The 16,853-nt window shown below is 41.0% G+C and overlaps 1 protein-coding gene across 2 annotated transcripts in view; it reads right to left on the reverse strand.

Moving 5' to 3' along the window:
* LOC112250024 (beta-1,4-galactosyltransferase 6-like) overlaps nt 1-13,806 on the reverse strand; it is a 44,732-nt gene extending 30,926 nt beyond the window's left edge. Inside the window, exon 1 of one of the 2 annotated variants that reach the window (XM_042320815.1) lies at nt 13,003-13,806. In XM_042320815.1, the coding sequence (XP_042176749.1) occupies nt 13,003-13,117 (115 nt within the window). In that variant the 5' untranslated portion in view covers nt 13,118-13,806. The remainder of the gene's footprint in view (nt 1-13,002) is intronic. The other variant, XM_042320814.1, reaches the window with a different exon arrangement.
* Nucleotides 13,807-16,853: the final 3,047 nt, after the last annotated feature.

Raw genomic sequence — 16,853 nt, forward strand, 5'->3', positions numbered from 1 at the left:
ACTTAGATACAGTAACATAATTATGGTTACGGAATAACATCATGGGTCCCTGATCAATACTATAGAGAAAACATTATTATGGATATGAATAAAAATGTTCTTCATTGTGATGTATATTTCTACCTTTGTAACTATTCAGGATACAAGAGACCACATTTGGTTGGTCTGGACCAGACCAAATCTGAACCCAATCACGGACATCTATGTTTCACAAGTTTGAACACAGAGTACAGCACAGTACAGTGCATTATACTGCACTCGTGTGCTTTACTCTACTGTTCTGTACTCTACTGTATTGTACTTTCCAAACTTGCGAAACAGACATAGATGATTGGTTCAGATTTGGTCCTGCCAGGGCGGAGTGACCAAATTTCAACATCCATGGACGTTGAGTATCCTGACTGGTTGCATCACTGCCTTGTATGGCAACTGCTCGGCCTCCGACCGCAAGGCACTACAGAGGGCAGTGCGAACGTTACTGGGGCCAAACTTCCTGCCACACAGGACCTCTACACCAGGCAGTGTCAGAGGAAGGATTTAAAAATGGTCAACTTTTATTGCCCACGCCCCCTCTTTTACACCACTGCTACTCTGTTGTTATCATCTATGCAGTCACTTTAATAACTCCACCTACATGTATATATTACCTCAACTAACCGATGCCTCCACACATTGACTCTGTACCGGTACCCCCCTGTATATAGTCTCACTATTGTTATTTTACTACGGCTCTTTAATTACCTGTTACTTCTTTTTCTTATTCGTATGTTGTTGTTTTTTAAATTAACTGCATTGTTGGTTAGGGGCTCGTAAGTAAGCATTTCACTGTAAGGTCTACACCGGTTGTATTCCGCGCATGTGACTAATATCATTTGATGTTGGTCAGTGCTCAGTGGGTGAGGATGCTTGTTACAGTAAATGGAAAAAGGATAGGTGGTACGCGTCATGGTAGGTGTTAGTAAGAGACATTCGAGAGAGAGAGCGTCAGAGCGAGAGGAAGCCTGAGAGGTTGTCCAGACTATTTCAGTCTTGCTTTGAACAAAAAAACATTATGAGCTGAACATAAGTGTGCTATAGTGGAAGGCAGGACAGTAGCAGGTGACCCAACTGTGTTTTGTCAGTACTAGGATTTCCCATTGTAGCTTAATTGCCGTAATTACATTACACATTTTTCCATAATTCAATTACGGTAACAGAATTACAGGTTTTAATCACTTCTGTGAACTTTCAGTATCGTCCCTCACGACGAAGAGAAGAGAAAATATCATAAAGATTCGTGGTCTTTTGGTAACGGAATTACAAGGCAATGTTATTTCAACTTAGAACGCAAATAAATGTCTGTTCCAGTACTCAAAACAACATTTTTAACCAGAGATGGAAAAAAAAATGAAAATACAGTAAAACTACTTGGTAGATGTGCTTTGTGGCTTGTCCCGAAAAAGAAAAAAAGTTTTGTTCCATTGCATGTGCTTTTGCGGGGCACAACAAAAAAGAAACCAAGCATCACTTTTCCCCAAATTCCCTTCCTCCTCAATGCCACACTCACTAATATGTGTTCTGACCGCTCCCTCTACACACCCGTGCTGAGTACACACACAAGCTCCTGTTAGACCTACAGAAATAACAGACTAGAAAAAACGGTGGGATACACAATTTACATTCCTTGCAAAATGACGAGTTTTATCACAAATTCAAAATGGACTGATTGAAGTAGGAAAATACATGTTCCAACAATGAGCTGCAGTTTTGGAATAATTGCGTCCAGTCTACTATTCGCCTAAGCTACTTTGCGAACTGCTAGTGCCGTTTAAAAGTGGTTAGACTAGCCTATCACCCCCCTAAACAGAAAGGTTCCAAACTGAAAATATGAACACAAAAAAAACAGTCTCAAAGTCAACAGTGGAGAGGCAACTACGGGATGCTGGCCTTCTAGGCAGAGATCCTCTGTCCAGTGTCTGTTCTTTTGCCCATCTTAATGTTTTCTTTTTATTGGACAGTCCGACATATGGCTTTTTCTTTGAAACTCCGCCTAGAAGGCCAGCATCCCGGAGTCGCCTTTTCACTGTTGACGTTGAGACTGGTGTTTTACGGGTACTATTTAAGGAAGCTGCCAGTTGAGGACTCAAAATAGACACTAATGTACTTGTCCTCTTGCTCAGGTGTGTACTGGGGCCTCCCAATCTTTCTATTCTGGTTAGAGCCAGTACGCGCAGTTCTGTAAAGGAAGTAGTACACAGTGTTGTACGAGATCTTCAATTTCATGCATGGTATAGCCTTCATTTCTCAAAACAAGAATAGACTGACGAGTTTCAGAAGAAAGTGCTTTGTTTCTGGCCACGTTTCTTTTTTTTGCTAAGATAGAGATACATATACAGTTGAAGTCGGAAGTTTACATAGTTTTGGAGTCAGTAAAACTCATTTTTCAACCACAACAAATGTATTGTTAAACTCACAGACATGATTCAAACAGTTTTAGAAACTTCAGAGTGTTTTCTATCCAAATCTACTAATAATACGCATATCTTATATTATTGGCATGAGTAGCAGGAAGTTGAAATTGGGCACGCTATTTATACAAAAGTGAAAATACTGCCCCCTATACCTTAAGTTAAAATCAATCCTTCGGTTGTTTTTGTCATAAATAAATCAATAATATTTCAACCGGACAAAAGCTTCGTCAATAGGCCTTTCAAAATAACAGCCTTTCAAAATAATAGTACTTCCTGGTTGGATTTTCACCTGCCATATCAGTTCTGTTATACTCACAGACATTATTTTAACAGTTTTGGGAACTTCAGAGCGTTCTCTATCCAAATCTACTAATTATATACATATTCTATCTTCTGGGACTGAGTAGCAGGCAGTTTAATTTGAGCACGCTTTTCATCCAAAATCTGAATGCTGCCCCCTACCCGAGTGAAGTTAAGGACAGCAAAGTCAAGGTATTGGAGTGGCCATCACAAAGCCCTTACCTCAATCCCATAGAAAATGTGTGGGCAGAACTGAAAAAGCATGTGCGAGCAAAGAGGCCTACAATCCTGACTCAGTTACATCAGCTCTATCAGGAGGAATGGGCCAAAATTCACCAAAGTTATTAAAGGCAACGCTATCAAATACTAATTGAGTGTATGTAAACTTCTGACCCACTGGGAATGTGATTAAATAAATAAATCATTCTCTCTACTATTATTCTGATATTTCACATTCTTAAAATAAAGTGGCGATCCTAACTGACCTAAGACAGGGAATTTTTACTAGGATTAAATGTCAGGAATTGTGAAACTGAGTTTAAAGGTATTTAGCTAAGGTATATGTAAACTTCCGCCTTCAACTGTATACACACACACACGTGTAATTAAGTCTCATTAAAGTGTGGATTTTCAGGCACATTCTTCATGTCAGCATCGGCTATAACTTACACCTCGACATGTAGGCCAATTATTTATGTACATTCACATATACTTGTGTTTTCCCTTAAGAGAATTGCTTGTTTTCGAGTTTTCAAATCCATTTAAAAATGGCCTATTTTGGTTAATGGACTTAGTGCACAAGCAAGATGGCCTTGGAGCCCTGGCAGATTGGGCAGTTCTAAAAGGCCAAATGGCCATGCCCTCAAATCACGAAATTTCAGGCCTGGCTGCAACAGAGATTCACTGTACAGAGAAAGTTCAAGGGGCTGCGCTTTGCGGCCAGGCTGGGGACATTTCGGAGAAGCCCCAGAGCCATGTTTTCTTTGGAGGGGTGGATTGTGGATTTTGCTCAATTGGAACGTTTATTCTGTGATCTTAGGATCAATGTTGTCACAGTTGCTTCTTGTTGGTGATGCAGCTGCTAACCTTAGCTTGCTATATAGCTAGCGATCCCTCTTCCTTTCTGAATTAATGTGGCAATTTCTTTCTAGCTAGCAAAGTAAGTAAACTAGATTGATTTTGTTTGTGTATGTTGATAGCATACAGTACCTTCAGAAAGTAGTCACACTTCTCCACATTGCGTTGTGTTACAGCTTGCATTTTAAAATGGATTAAATTGAGATGTTGTGGTCTCCACACAATAGCCCACAATGTCAAAGTGGTATTTTGAATTTGACTAATCAATTAAAAAGCTGAACTATCTTGAATGTGTAAGTATTCAACCCCTTGGGTATTGCAAGCCTAAATAAGTTCAGGAGTAAAAATGTGCTTACCAAGTCACATAAGTTGCATGGACTCACTGTGTGCAACAATAGTCTTTAACATGATTTTTGAATGACTACCTCATTTCTGTACCGTACACATACAGAAAATTGTAAGGCCCTTTTAGTCAAGCACTGAATTTAAAAACACAGATTCGACCACAAAAACCAGGGAAGTTTTCTATTGCCTCGCAAAGAAGGGAATCTATTGGTAGAGCGGGAAAAAATGAAGTCTTTGAGGGTGGAGAAGTTATTCATTACACGTGGATGGTGTATGAATACCTAAATAAAAAGAAGCAAGCCTGACCAGAACACATTCATCCTGTTTGCAATGAGGCGCTAAAGTGAAACTGCTAAAAATGTGACAAATAAAAAAATGGCATCATGTCCTGAACTCAAAGCATTATGTTTGAGGCTAATCCAACCACACATCACTGAGTACCACTTCATATTTTCAAGCACGGTGGTGGCTGAATCATGTTATGGTTATGCTGGTCATAGGCAAGGACTAGGGAGTTTTTTTGTATATATATATATATATATATATATATAAATAAATAATGGGGCTAAGCACAGGCAAAATTCTAGAGGAAAACCTGGTCCAGTCTGCTTTCCGACAGACAATGGGAGACCAATTCACTTTTCAGCAGGACAATAACCTAAAACATATGGCCAAATATATATATTGAATATTCCTGAGTGGTCTAGTAAATTTAGACTTAAATCTACTTGAAAATCTATGGCAAGACTTGAAAATGGCTGTCTAGCAATTATCAACAACCAACTTGACAGAGCTTGAAGAATGTTGAAAAGAATAAATGGAAAAAACTGGAGTGGCTGAGTTGGAAGGTAGGCCTTGAAATACATCCACAGGTACACCTCCAATTGACAAATTATGCCAATTAGCCTAACAGAAGCTTCTAAAGCCATGACATCATTTTCTGGAATTTTCCAAGCTGTTTAAAGGCACAGTCAACTTAGTGTATGTAAACTTCTGACCCACACGAATTGTGATACAATGATTTAGAAGTAAAATAATCTGTAAACAATTGTTGGAAAAATTACTTGTGTCATGCAAAGTAGATGTCCTAACCGACTTGCCAAAACGATAGTTTGATAACAAGAAATTTGTGGAGTGGTTGAAAAATGAGTATTAATGACTAACATAAGTGTATGTAAACTTCCGACTTCAACTGTATATCCGTACCTGTTGGATGCAGTGATCACAATATAGTGGCTATATCCAGGAAAGCCAAAGTTCCAACAGCTGGGCCTAAAAGTGTACAAGAGATCATACAAAAGATTTTGCTGCGACTCTTACGTGGATGATGTTAAAAATATTTGTTGGTCTGATGTGATTAATGAGGAGCATCCAGAAGCTGCAAGGGTTGAATTTATGAAATTGCTTCTTCCAATTATTAATAAACATGCACCTGTTAAGAAACTGATTGTTGGAACTTAAGGCTCCATGGATTTATGAGGAACTGAAAAACTGTATGGTTGAAAGAGATGGGGCAAAATGATTGGCTAATAAGCCTGGCTGTACATCTGACTGGCTTACTTAATGCAAATTGAGAAATTATATGACTAAACTCCACAAAAAGAAGAAACTTTATTATGAAGCCAAGATCAATGATATCAAGAATAATGGAGAAAAAAACAAAAAAAATAGTAGTTTAAATTAAAATGATGGGCAGAAAGACAAATTCAATTCCATCTTTCATCGAATCAGATGGATTATTCATCACAAAACCATTTGATGTTGCCAATTATTTGAATGATTATTTCAGTGGCAAAGTGGGCAAACGGTGGTGGCTGACTCTACAGCCACTCCCATCTGTCATATTTTCATCTGAGCCTAGAGAAAAGTCTTTATCCTCAGGCCTGGAGGGAAGCCAAAGTAATGATGCTACCCAAGAGTGGTAAAGCGGCCTTTACTGGTTCTAACAGCAGACCTTTAAGCTTGCAGCCAACTCTTAGCACACTGTTGGGAAAATGTGTTTCACCAAATAAAATGTTATTTCTCTGTAACCAAATTAACAACAATTTCAGCGTGCTTTTCGAGAAGGGCACTCAACATGTACTGCACAGACACAAATGACTAATGATTGGTTGAAATAAATTGATAGTAAGAAGATTGTGGGAGCTGTACTGTTAGATTTCAGTCCAGCCTTTGATATTATTGACCATAAACTGCTGTTGAAAAAAAAACATGTTATGGCTTTTCAACCTCTACCATATCGTGGATTCAGAGCTATCCATCAAATAGAACACAAAAGGGTTTTCTTTAATGGAAGCGTCTCGAATGTCAAACATGTAAAGTGTGGTGTACCCGAGGGCAGCTCTCTAGGCCCTCTTTTCTATTTTTACCAACGACCTGCCACTGGCATTAAACAAAGCATGATTATTGTCCATTCGTGTGGTCCAGTGCTGCAAGGAACGACCTAGTTAAGCTGCAGCGGGCCCAGAACAGAGTAGCACGTTTTGCTTTTCATTATAATCAGAGGGCTGATATTAATACGATGCATACCAGTCTCTCTTGGCTAAGAGTTGAGGAGAAACTGACTGCAAGAAACATTAATATGTTGAAAATCCCAAATCGTTTGCATAGTCAACTTACACACAGCTCTGACACAGACACTTAACCCACCAGACATGCCACCAGGGGTCTTTTCATAGTCCCCAAGTCTAGAACAAATTCAAGAAAAACGTACAGCGTTATATAGAGCCCTTATTGCATGGAACTTCCTTCTATCTCATATTGCTCAAATAAACAGAAAACCTGGATTCAAAAAACAGAGAAAGCAACACCTCGCAGCACAACGCCTCTCCCCTATTTGACCTAGATAGTTTGCGTGTATGCGTTGGTATGTAGGCTACGTGTGCCTTTTTCAAAATTAATGTAGTTCTGTCCTTGAGCTGTTCTTGTCTAATGATATTCTGTATTAATGTCATTCTGTATTATTTTTCATGTTTTGTGTGGACCCCAGGAAGAATAACTGCTGCTTTACCAACAGCTAATGGGGATCCTAATAAAATACCAGCAAAACAATCCAATCCAAACCTATTCATTTCACTTACTTGCCGTTTCATTGTTAATTTGTTCCGTCGTTTCATTCTCAACCAAGATTTCATCACACCTGTCAAGCAGTGAAGTTTCAGTCTGTCCGTGGCCTCTCTTCCTCGGTGCCCACTGTCACTGTGTCCGTTTCCATCTTGTCCAGTTGTGTCTGTAACATTTCACGTAAACCCTGTTTCTTGTCTGCATCGAAGTAGCGGTCCTTGTACCTAGCATCGAGCACAGTAAAGAGGCTCAGAGAGAACACCACCGAATCGCTTGTTCACAGCATCGAGTACATTTCTAAGTTGCGGCAGTTTTGTTGAGCAGGCGTTTCAATGCATTGACAAACGGAATAAAGCCTGCTGCAGATGCAGTTGATTAGCTTATTTCTCAAGTCAGTTGTTCGAATGGCGCTAGGAGTGTGTTCATGTCTCCAAGTTTCAAACATGTTCTCAAAATGCCATTGAAATGGCAGCAGTGGTATGAGAACCAGCACATTCTTGAGCATGCAATATGGCTTTCCTCAGTATGTAATCCTTGTCACACACTGTGCCATCATACTCAGAATGCTCATGGGGCTGACGTCGCTGGTCCAAATGTCGGTCGTGACGCCCATAGCATAATGAATTCCTTTATCTTGGCGTTAATGGGTTTCGCATTTGAGTTGTCTTGCTGAAATGTTCTTACTCTTTCAAATGACTGCTCAACTTGTTTAGTTGTTGGAAGAGTGCGCTTAGTAATTCTGCTTTTGTTCTTTATAGTGCTGTATTTTTAGTGGCGTCATCACTTACGTTATATACAGTGGGGCAAAATAGTATTTAGTCAGCCACCAATTGTGCAAGTTCTCCCACTTAAAAAGATGAGAGAGGCCTGTAATTTTCATCATAGGTACACTTCAACTATGACAGACAAAATTAGGAATTTTTTTTTTTTTAAATCAAGAAAAAAAGCACATTGTAGGATTTTTAATGAATTTATTTGCAAATTATGGTGACCTGGACTAAAGCATCCGCCAACTCCTGGACAGTATGTGGTGCACCGTGGCGTTGGTGGATGGAGCGAGGCATGATGTCCCAGATGTGCCCAATTGGATTCAGGTCTGGGGAACAGGCAGGCCAGTCCATAGCATTAATGCCTTCCTCTTGCAAGAACTGCTGACACACTCCAGCCACATGAGGTCTAGCATTGTCTTGCATTAGGAGGAACCCAGGGCCAACCGCACCAGCATATGGTCTCACAAGGGGTCTGAGGATCTCATCTCGGTACCTAATGGCAGTCAGGCTACCTCTGGCGAGCACATGGGGGGCTGTGAAGACAAAGAAATGCCACCCCACACCATAACTGACCCACCGCCAAACCGGTCATGCTGGAGGATGTGCAGGCAGCAGAACGTTCTCCACGGCGTCTCCAGACTCTCATGTCTGTCATGTGCTCAGTGTGAACCTGCTTTCATCTGTGAAGAGCACAGGGCGCCAGTGGCACAGGGCACCAGTGTTGTTCTCTGGCAAATGCCAAACGTCCTGCACGGTGTTGGGCTGTAAGCACAAACCCCACCTGTGGACGTCGGGCCCTCATACCACCCACATGGAGTCTGTTTCTGACCGTTTGAGCAGACACATGCGCATTTGTGGCCTGCTGGAGGTCATTTTGCAGGGCTCTGGCAGTGCTCCTCCTGCTCCTCCTTACACAAAGGCGGAGGTAGCGGTCCTGCTGCTGGGTTGTTGCCCTCCTACGGCCTCCTCCACGTCTCCTGATGTACTGGCCTGTCTCCTGGTAGCGCCTCCATGCTCTGGACACTACGCTGACAGACACAGCAAACCTTCTTGCCACATCTCGCATTGATGTTCCATCCTGGATGAGCTGCACTACCTGAGCCACTTGTGTGGGTTGTAGACTCCGTCTCATGCTACCACTAGAGTGAAAGCACCGCCAGCATTCAAACGTGACCAAAACATCAGCCAGGAAGCATAGGAACTGAGAAGTGGTCTGTGGTCACCACCTGCAGGACCACTCCTTTATTGGGGGTGTCTTGCTAATTGCCTATAATTTCCACCTGTTGTCTATTCCATTTGCACAACAGCATGTGAAATGTATTGCCAATCAGTGTTGCTTCCTAAGTGGACAGTTTGATTTCCCAGAAGTGTGATTGACTTGGAGTTACATTGTGTTGTTTAAGTGTTCCCTTTATTTTTTTGAGCAGTGTATATTAGGTAATACACAGCACCAACTACATAAATACACTACAAGACCAAAAGTATGTGGACACGTGTTAGCCGAACATCTCATAATTTTTTTAAATAATGGCCATTAATATGGAGTTGGTCCCCACTTTGGTGCTATAACAGCGACTACTCTTCTGGGAGGCTTTCCACTGGATGTTGGAACATTGCTGCAGGGACTTCCTTCCATTCAGCCACAACAGCATTAGTGTGGTCGAGCAATCAGGCCTGGCTCGCAGTCGGCTTTCCAATTCATCCCAAAGGTGTTCGATTGGGTTGAGGTCAGGGCTTTGTGCAGGCCAGGCAAGTTCTTCCACACAGATCTAGACAAACCATTTCTGTATGGACCTCACACAGGGGTATCGCCATGCAGAAACAGGAAAGGGCTTTCTGCAAACTGTTGCCACAAAAGTTGGAAGCACAGAATCGTTTAAAATGACATTGTATGCTGTAGCGTTAAGATTTCCCTACACTGGAACTAAAGGGCCTAGCCCGAACCATGAAAAACAGCTCCAGACTTTTATTCCTCCACTAAACTTCTCAGTTGACACGATGCATTCAGACAGGTAGCATTCTCCAAACCCAGATTCGTCCGTCGGACTGCCAAATTGTGAAGCGTGACTCATCACTCTAGAGAAATTGTTTCCAATGAGCCAGAGTCCAATGGCAGCGAGCTTTACACCACTCCAGCCAACGCTTGGCATTGTGTATGGTGATCTTAGGCTTGTGTGCAGCTACTCGGCCATCGAAACCCATTTCATGAAGATCCCAATTAACAGGCAGAAATGTGACGAACTGACTTGTTGGAAAGGAGGCATCCTATGACGGTGCCACGGTGAAAGTCACTGAGCTCTTCAGTAAGGCCTCTCTACAGCAAATCTTTGTCGATGGAGATTGCATGGCGGTGTGTTCGATTTCATACACCTGTCAGCAATGGAAGTGGCTCAAATAGCCCAATCCACTAATTTACAGGGGTGTCCACATACTATTGTATATACAGTAGTCAATTGTTTGGTCGTTAGGCATTTGGTCAACATAGTTTTTTTTGGAGCAGTGGAAAATATATAAAAATGATTTATGGCACACGAGACACTTGTCTGATTCACACCTGTCTGAGTGGACTAATCCATTGCAGAGGCCGTGGGGATGTTAACACCAGTATTACCAGCAGTACATTTACTGTTGGTAAACATGATTTCTAATATACAATGTCTGTTCGGTAACGGTAATTTCTGTTAATGCATTCAATAAATTATTATTACAGTCTTACCGTTATTATTGTAGGACATTGGCTGAACAGAACAAACAAATCTGGGACCAGGATAATCACCTGGCTGTCTTGTGTTGTCCTGTTCAAAATAGTGCTGCAGAATATTGTATATTATATCAGCACTAGTGGCAGCTGGTGGGAGGAGCTATCGGAGGACTTCCTCATTGTAATGGCTGGACAAAAATTAATGGAACCGAGTGAAACATGTGGTTTACATGTATTTGATGAGTTTGACACAGTTCCACTGATCCAGCCATTACAATGAGCCCATCCTCCTATAACTCCTCCCACCAGCCTCCTTTGAACAGCACTATGTCCATAGCATGATCCTTATGGTCTAGCAGTAGCCAAAACACTGTACCATTCACAGTGACAGTGTTGTAACTACAGATATAAGCCTAACAGCTGGTTAACCATGTGTAAATAAAAGCTAACACCCTTTTCCTGTGTTGCTTCAGACAAAAGGCCCAATTAATTTTAGCTGCTGATATGCTGTAGGGATTTTACCCCTGGGACTACTAATATGCTCAGCAAAGAAACAAACTGTTTCAAGACACGACTTACTTGGGAAAAGCTGGCATATTTGCCATCTTACTAAACATTGGCTGATTGGATTAATGGCATAAACATGGATCTTAATCTAGGTTACCTTGCTCACTCGGTTAATGTGAATATACATATAGGCCTATCAGATGTACACTACCTAGCTACTAAACCACACAACTAGATGGTTATCAGTGTTGATTATATGGCTCTACTTGCTGGCTCTGTCAGCAACTCCATATCCCTTCCCACCATGGCATGGTTCAACAGCATGGCAGATATTCATACGAGATTGCTGCTTGTGTAAAGTTACTAAATTAGACCTAGTGAATAATCAGTTAAATCCTTTCCTTTCTGAAATCCGTGTAAGAAAATGAATAACTCAATTAGTTAAACTAGCTTGTTTACTACATTATTAGTAGATGGCTCGTTTCTGAGCAAGGACACACTTTGTAGAAGAGACAGCGCATGATTGTTCAATGTTGACTAACGTTACAGCAACCAGATGGCAGCTCAATATAACGTCACGTTTTTAAAAATAAAAACAAACATGATATCACCTTTATTTAACCAGGTAGGCTAGTTGAGAACAAGTTCTCATTTACAACTGCAACCTGGCCAAGATAAAGCAAAGCAGTGCGACAAACAACACAGAGTTACACATGGAATAAACAAGGGTACAGTCAATAACACAATAGAGAAAAAAAAGTATATACACATTGTGTGCAAATGGCATGAGGTGGCAATAAATAGGCCATAGTAGCAAGTACTTACAATGTAGCAAATTAACACTGGAGTGATAGATGTGCAGATGATGTGCAAGTAGAAATACTGGTTTGCAAAAGAGCAGAAAAGTAAATAAAACAATATGGGGATGAAGTAGTAATATTGGATGGGCTATTTACAGATGGGCTATGTACAGCTGCAGCGATCGGTTAGATGCTCGGGTAGCATATGTTTAAAGTTAGTGAGGGAAATACAAGTCTCCAGCTTCAGCGATTTTTGCAATTCGTTCCAGTCATTGGCAGCGGAGAACTGGAAGGAAAGGCGGCCAAAGTAGGTCATTTATCATGCAATCATCCAAATGATTATCTAGCTATATATCGAGATGATAAATAATCGGTTCACTAGTTAAGCCTAATAAATTGTAAACGGATCCCTGGACGATTAGCTAGCTTATCTAGCTAGCCAGCAGATCCGACCGGCTTCCTTACAGCTTAACTAGAGTCGGATAACATTCCGGTGTATATTAAGACACCGGGGACACGATGCGAGATATGGCTTGTAGAACAAACCTACCTCAACCCAGGGATGATAAATACGTTGTACTCCGAATTGTCCCATTATCACAACTGTTACACCACGAAGACTGAAAGACTGCTAGTTAAATTAGTCGTTCAATCTAATCAGTGTGACAGTTGATGTAATGGGACAGTTCGAGTACAAGGAATTTCTCATCCCTGGATTGAGGTACGTTTTCCGAGCCATATCTCCCGCCGGCTCCGCTGTGTCTTAATATACACAGGAATACTGCTGTAGGCATGCGGATCTGATGGCTAACGTTAAATGGCTAACATAACTAGGCTAGCAGGAAGCTACAGTAGTATTAACTGGCAGAAAGCATCCCCAGTTTCACTGTACTGTCTATGGCATCCCTGTTGATGTCAATGTAGCTTGCTTGGCACAAGCTTGGATAACAACACAAAATGAGGTGTTTATGTTAAGATAATAAACTCACCTATTCCAGGAGCCACATATATGAAGTAGAGACCAGTCGTAGACATGGAGAAGAAAAAAATGAAGGCCAAAAATGAGCGGTTCGACACCCGCAGCAGCCGCTTCCAATTCACCATATTTGCTTCGAATTTACCGATAATCCCATAAAAATGTACCGTTTGGATAAAAATAAAATGCTATGCTAAAAGTAGATGATATGATCATCCAAAATCAATGCAACGACACAACACGCATCATTTGAGTCGGGGATGCAGCGAAAAAGGCTAATGCTAGGAAGTCATGAAATCCCGTATGGGCGGCTTTCCCCAGTCAAGAAATTTCCAGATAGAAAAAAAGCAGGCCTGCAATCAGGCACTGTCAAGCTTCAACGAAACCATCGATCGGGCATACTGAAACCGTTAACTACTGTAGTTACTGACATGAGTAGACAAATAATACTGGCTAATTTCTTAAGAATACTCGTGATACTGATCCATGTTTAGCTTGCTAGTTAGATATGTATTTTCTCGCCCGGCGACGAAGGTTTTAAAAAAGACCATGGGAAACGAACGGGTCTGCACCGCTGCCTCCTCTCATACAAACCTCAACGATGTTTCTAACACACTCACACTTGGCTACCTACTTCACTAAATCGCTGAACGGAATCCAATAACGGCGAGAGGTTTAGCAGGTATATCGGGCGATTCTCATTGCACCAAATATACATTTGTGCGAGAATTTTAGAGTGATCACATAAATAAATTTGGATTCGTTCAATTTCATTTCTGCTGGTGCTGCAGACATGGTTTCCGGTGGGTGTAAGTAGTCTCTTTCCGTCCGCCCAACCCCCTTATTTTTTGTCGCCATGGACACCGTGGGGCTGCAGTAAGGGCCTTTGGGTTCATGGGGTCGCTGCTTCTCTCAAATCATTTCTTATGTGTGTGTCTGAAAGCAGGTGGGTCAACAGAAGTGGGAGGATCAACAGCGATAGGTGTTACACCCGCGCTCTGTAATTGGTTAAACGGTTTTGATTGAGCTTGTTGTTTTTAATTTCTTATCACGTTTTTGTTGTTAAATTCCCTACTGTGTGAAATAAGACAGTGCTAAAAGCACTAGCTCAGGTCTTGATAGAGAATCACACTGTGCCATTTGAATGTTAACAAAACACACAAACAACTCACTTATAGCCTAAATATGAAAGTAAAGTAATTTCGACCTACCTAATAGTCTACCACATTTTTTTTATTACCAATGAATCATCATTATTAGGCCTATAACCATTAACACTAAGCTCCAGGGTGCGATGCCCCCCCAGGACTGCTGCACAGAAGAAATATCAGTGTGTGCAGACAAGCACGAGATTGAACTTCACTCACCTATCTAGAGTTTTCCCCATTAGTTAACACTATCAATGTTTAAATTTATTGTGAGAGTCGTGATCAAATCAATACCATATTAGCCACTTTAAATGCAACATACTGAAACAAAACTATGCAAGACCTAGTATGCAAAACTAACCATGCAAGAGATTTTGTTGTATTTTTTATTTTATTTAACTAGGCAAGTCAGTTAAGAACCAATTCTTATTTACAATGACAGTCTACTCCAGCCAAACGATGCTGGGCCAATTGTGCACCACGCTATGGGACCAGGCACTATAGCAACACCTCCTGCACTGAGATGCAGTGCCTTAGACCTCTGCGCCACGAGGGAGAACACATCAGACTAGTATTCTATTGCATTGACAGGCACCACTCAGGCCCATACTCCACACAAACCTGTGCAGCATAACCAATCAGAGCTGCAGTAGGCCTATATGCAAATATACCATTGCCATATAAAGATCTGTGCCATTCACTTTGAACTGGCCTGTTTTTACAGCATGAGCAGTCCTGACTAGAGGCACTTGTTTTGAGATCAAACCTGGAGCTACATGTAGTGAGTTGTGCACATTTTTACATTTGTTTTGCTAGATATTGAGTTGTTAGCCCAGTTATAGATAATTTGTAGTCAGCAATGCAGGAGTGATTGCTTCCTACAAAATGTGTGCATTTCCAGACATCTTTGAAAAGCGAGTCAGGTAAAATAGCCCCTTTTGGACAAAAAAAAGCTGTTGTATTTTGAATCATCTAAGTAGCCAATAGGCAGAGGATAGCATAATTTGTCTGATTCTCTGTAATAATGGTATGGGAATAATATTGCATTTTATTTTATGAAGTGGTTTCTTGCATCAAATAACACACCATTTTCAGTCACCTTCTTGTCTGAAGTGTATAAACAGGTTAATGTCAAGCTCTGCACGTTTTTTAAAAAGTCTGGAATGTAGACCTACATTGAACACCACACATTGGCTGCTACTGTAGGCTGAATGATAGAACAGCTATTTCCATTTTCTCCATAGTTTTTGATGGTAGGCCACTCTGGTAGGCCTACAATATGATCATTTTGCCTCAGTAGCCTACTTGGCCACTGTTAAAACTAACTTAAAGCCGGTACAGCCTCAGTGTTAACAGTAAATGTGTGCCGAAAGTTGCACAGAATTTTCACAACATTCAAGTTTGCGCGCAGCAGACCTGACATTTTCTCAGTGATTAAAAACATTTGAGGGAACATTGCCTATAACTCATGACGTCTCTTCGGCTATCATCTGATGTTTAAAATAAAAGTGTGTTTTGTGAATAAGGCTAATTATAATTGCGGCCCAATTATACAACAGTAAACAGCCTACCGATTTTTCATTTACCAATACATCTATGTTTGATTATTATAACTCGTGACATCTATTTGACTATCATCAGATGATGACAAAAATTGAGTTTGGTTCAATATAATTACTCTTGTAGAATTGGGCAGCAAACCAGCTTAGAATTACGAGTATTCAAGGACAAGGGTTAACAATAAAATCCATCCCTAATATGACTCCCACCAGAAAACCACCGTACACAACAGACAAAGACAATGGCAAATTAACTTAATGACTTCTACATTAAGTTTGACTGACATTATTTCTCTGCCAAGTGTGTTAACAAGTTAGAATTTAACCCTAGAGGCCACAAGAGTCTTTAAGCAAACTGGCAACAGGCCACGATGACATCTATGCTTTGTGTATAGGAACTTACACCAGACTGGGTCCCTGTCAGCGGTCTGTGCATTCCCAATCATCACCCCTCTTCCCCAAATCCTTCTCCTGAAGAAAACAAAGACTGTAAACATGTTGCTCTGACCTCCATTATAATGATGTGTCTTGAAAAGATCATTGTGCGAAAGCTTCAATCAGCCTAAACACACTGTTGGACCCCTATCAGTTTGCTTCCAAATACAAATGTGGCATTGAAGAAGCAATCCTCACCATAGTGCATCTCATCCTGAAAAATCTGGAGAACCCCAAGGCCTATGCTCCACTGCTATTTGTGAATTTTTGTTCAGCATTTGACATCTTGCTGCCATACATCCTCATCAGCTCAGAAAGTCAAACCCTACCATTAGGTGCCTTGATGCATTTCTGACCAACAGGAACCAGCAGGTCCAAGTGAACGAGACCCGGACTGAGTTTAAGGTCACTAAGGTGCTCCATAAGCTGATAGTTCACCAATCATGTTCACCCGTCATATTCACACTATAAACAAATGAATGCACAAGTAGACACCCTGCTAACTATATAGTTTTCCGATGATACTGCCCTTAAACTTTTCACAAATTGTGTTGTGTTACAGCCTGAATTTAAAATTGATATGACATTTTTTGTCACTTGCTTACTCACACACACACACACACACACACACACACACACACACACACACACACACACACACACACACACACTACCCATTAAGGTCAAAGTGGAATTATGTTAGAGATGTGAGAATACAAAAA

Source organism: Oncorhynchus tshawytscha, linkage group LG01 (genome assembly GCF_018296145.1).
Source record: "Oncorhynchus tshawytscha isolate Ot180627B linkage group LG01, Otsh_v2.0, whole genome shotgun sequence".
Taxonomy (NCBI): Eukaryota; Metazoa; Chordata; class Actinopteri; order Salmoniformes; family Salmonidae; genus Oncorhynchus; species Oncorhynchus tshawytscha.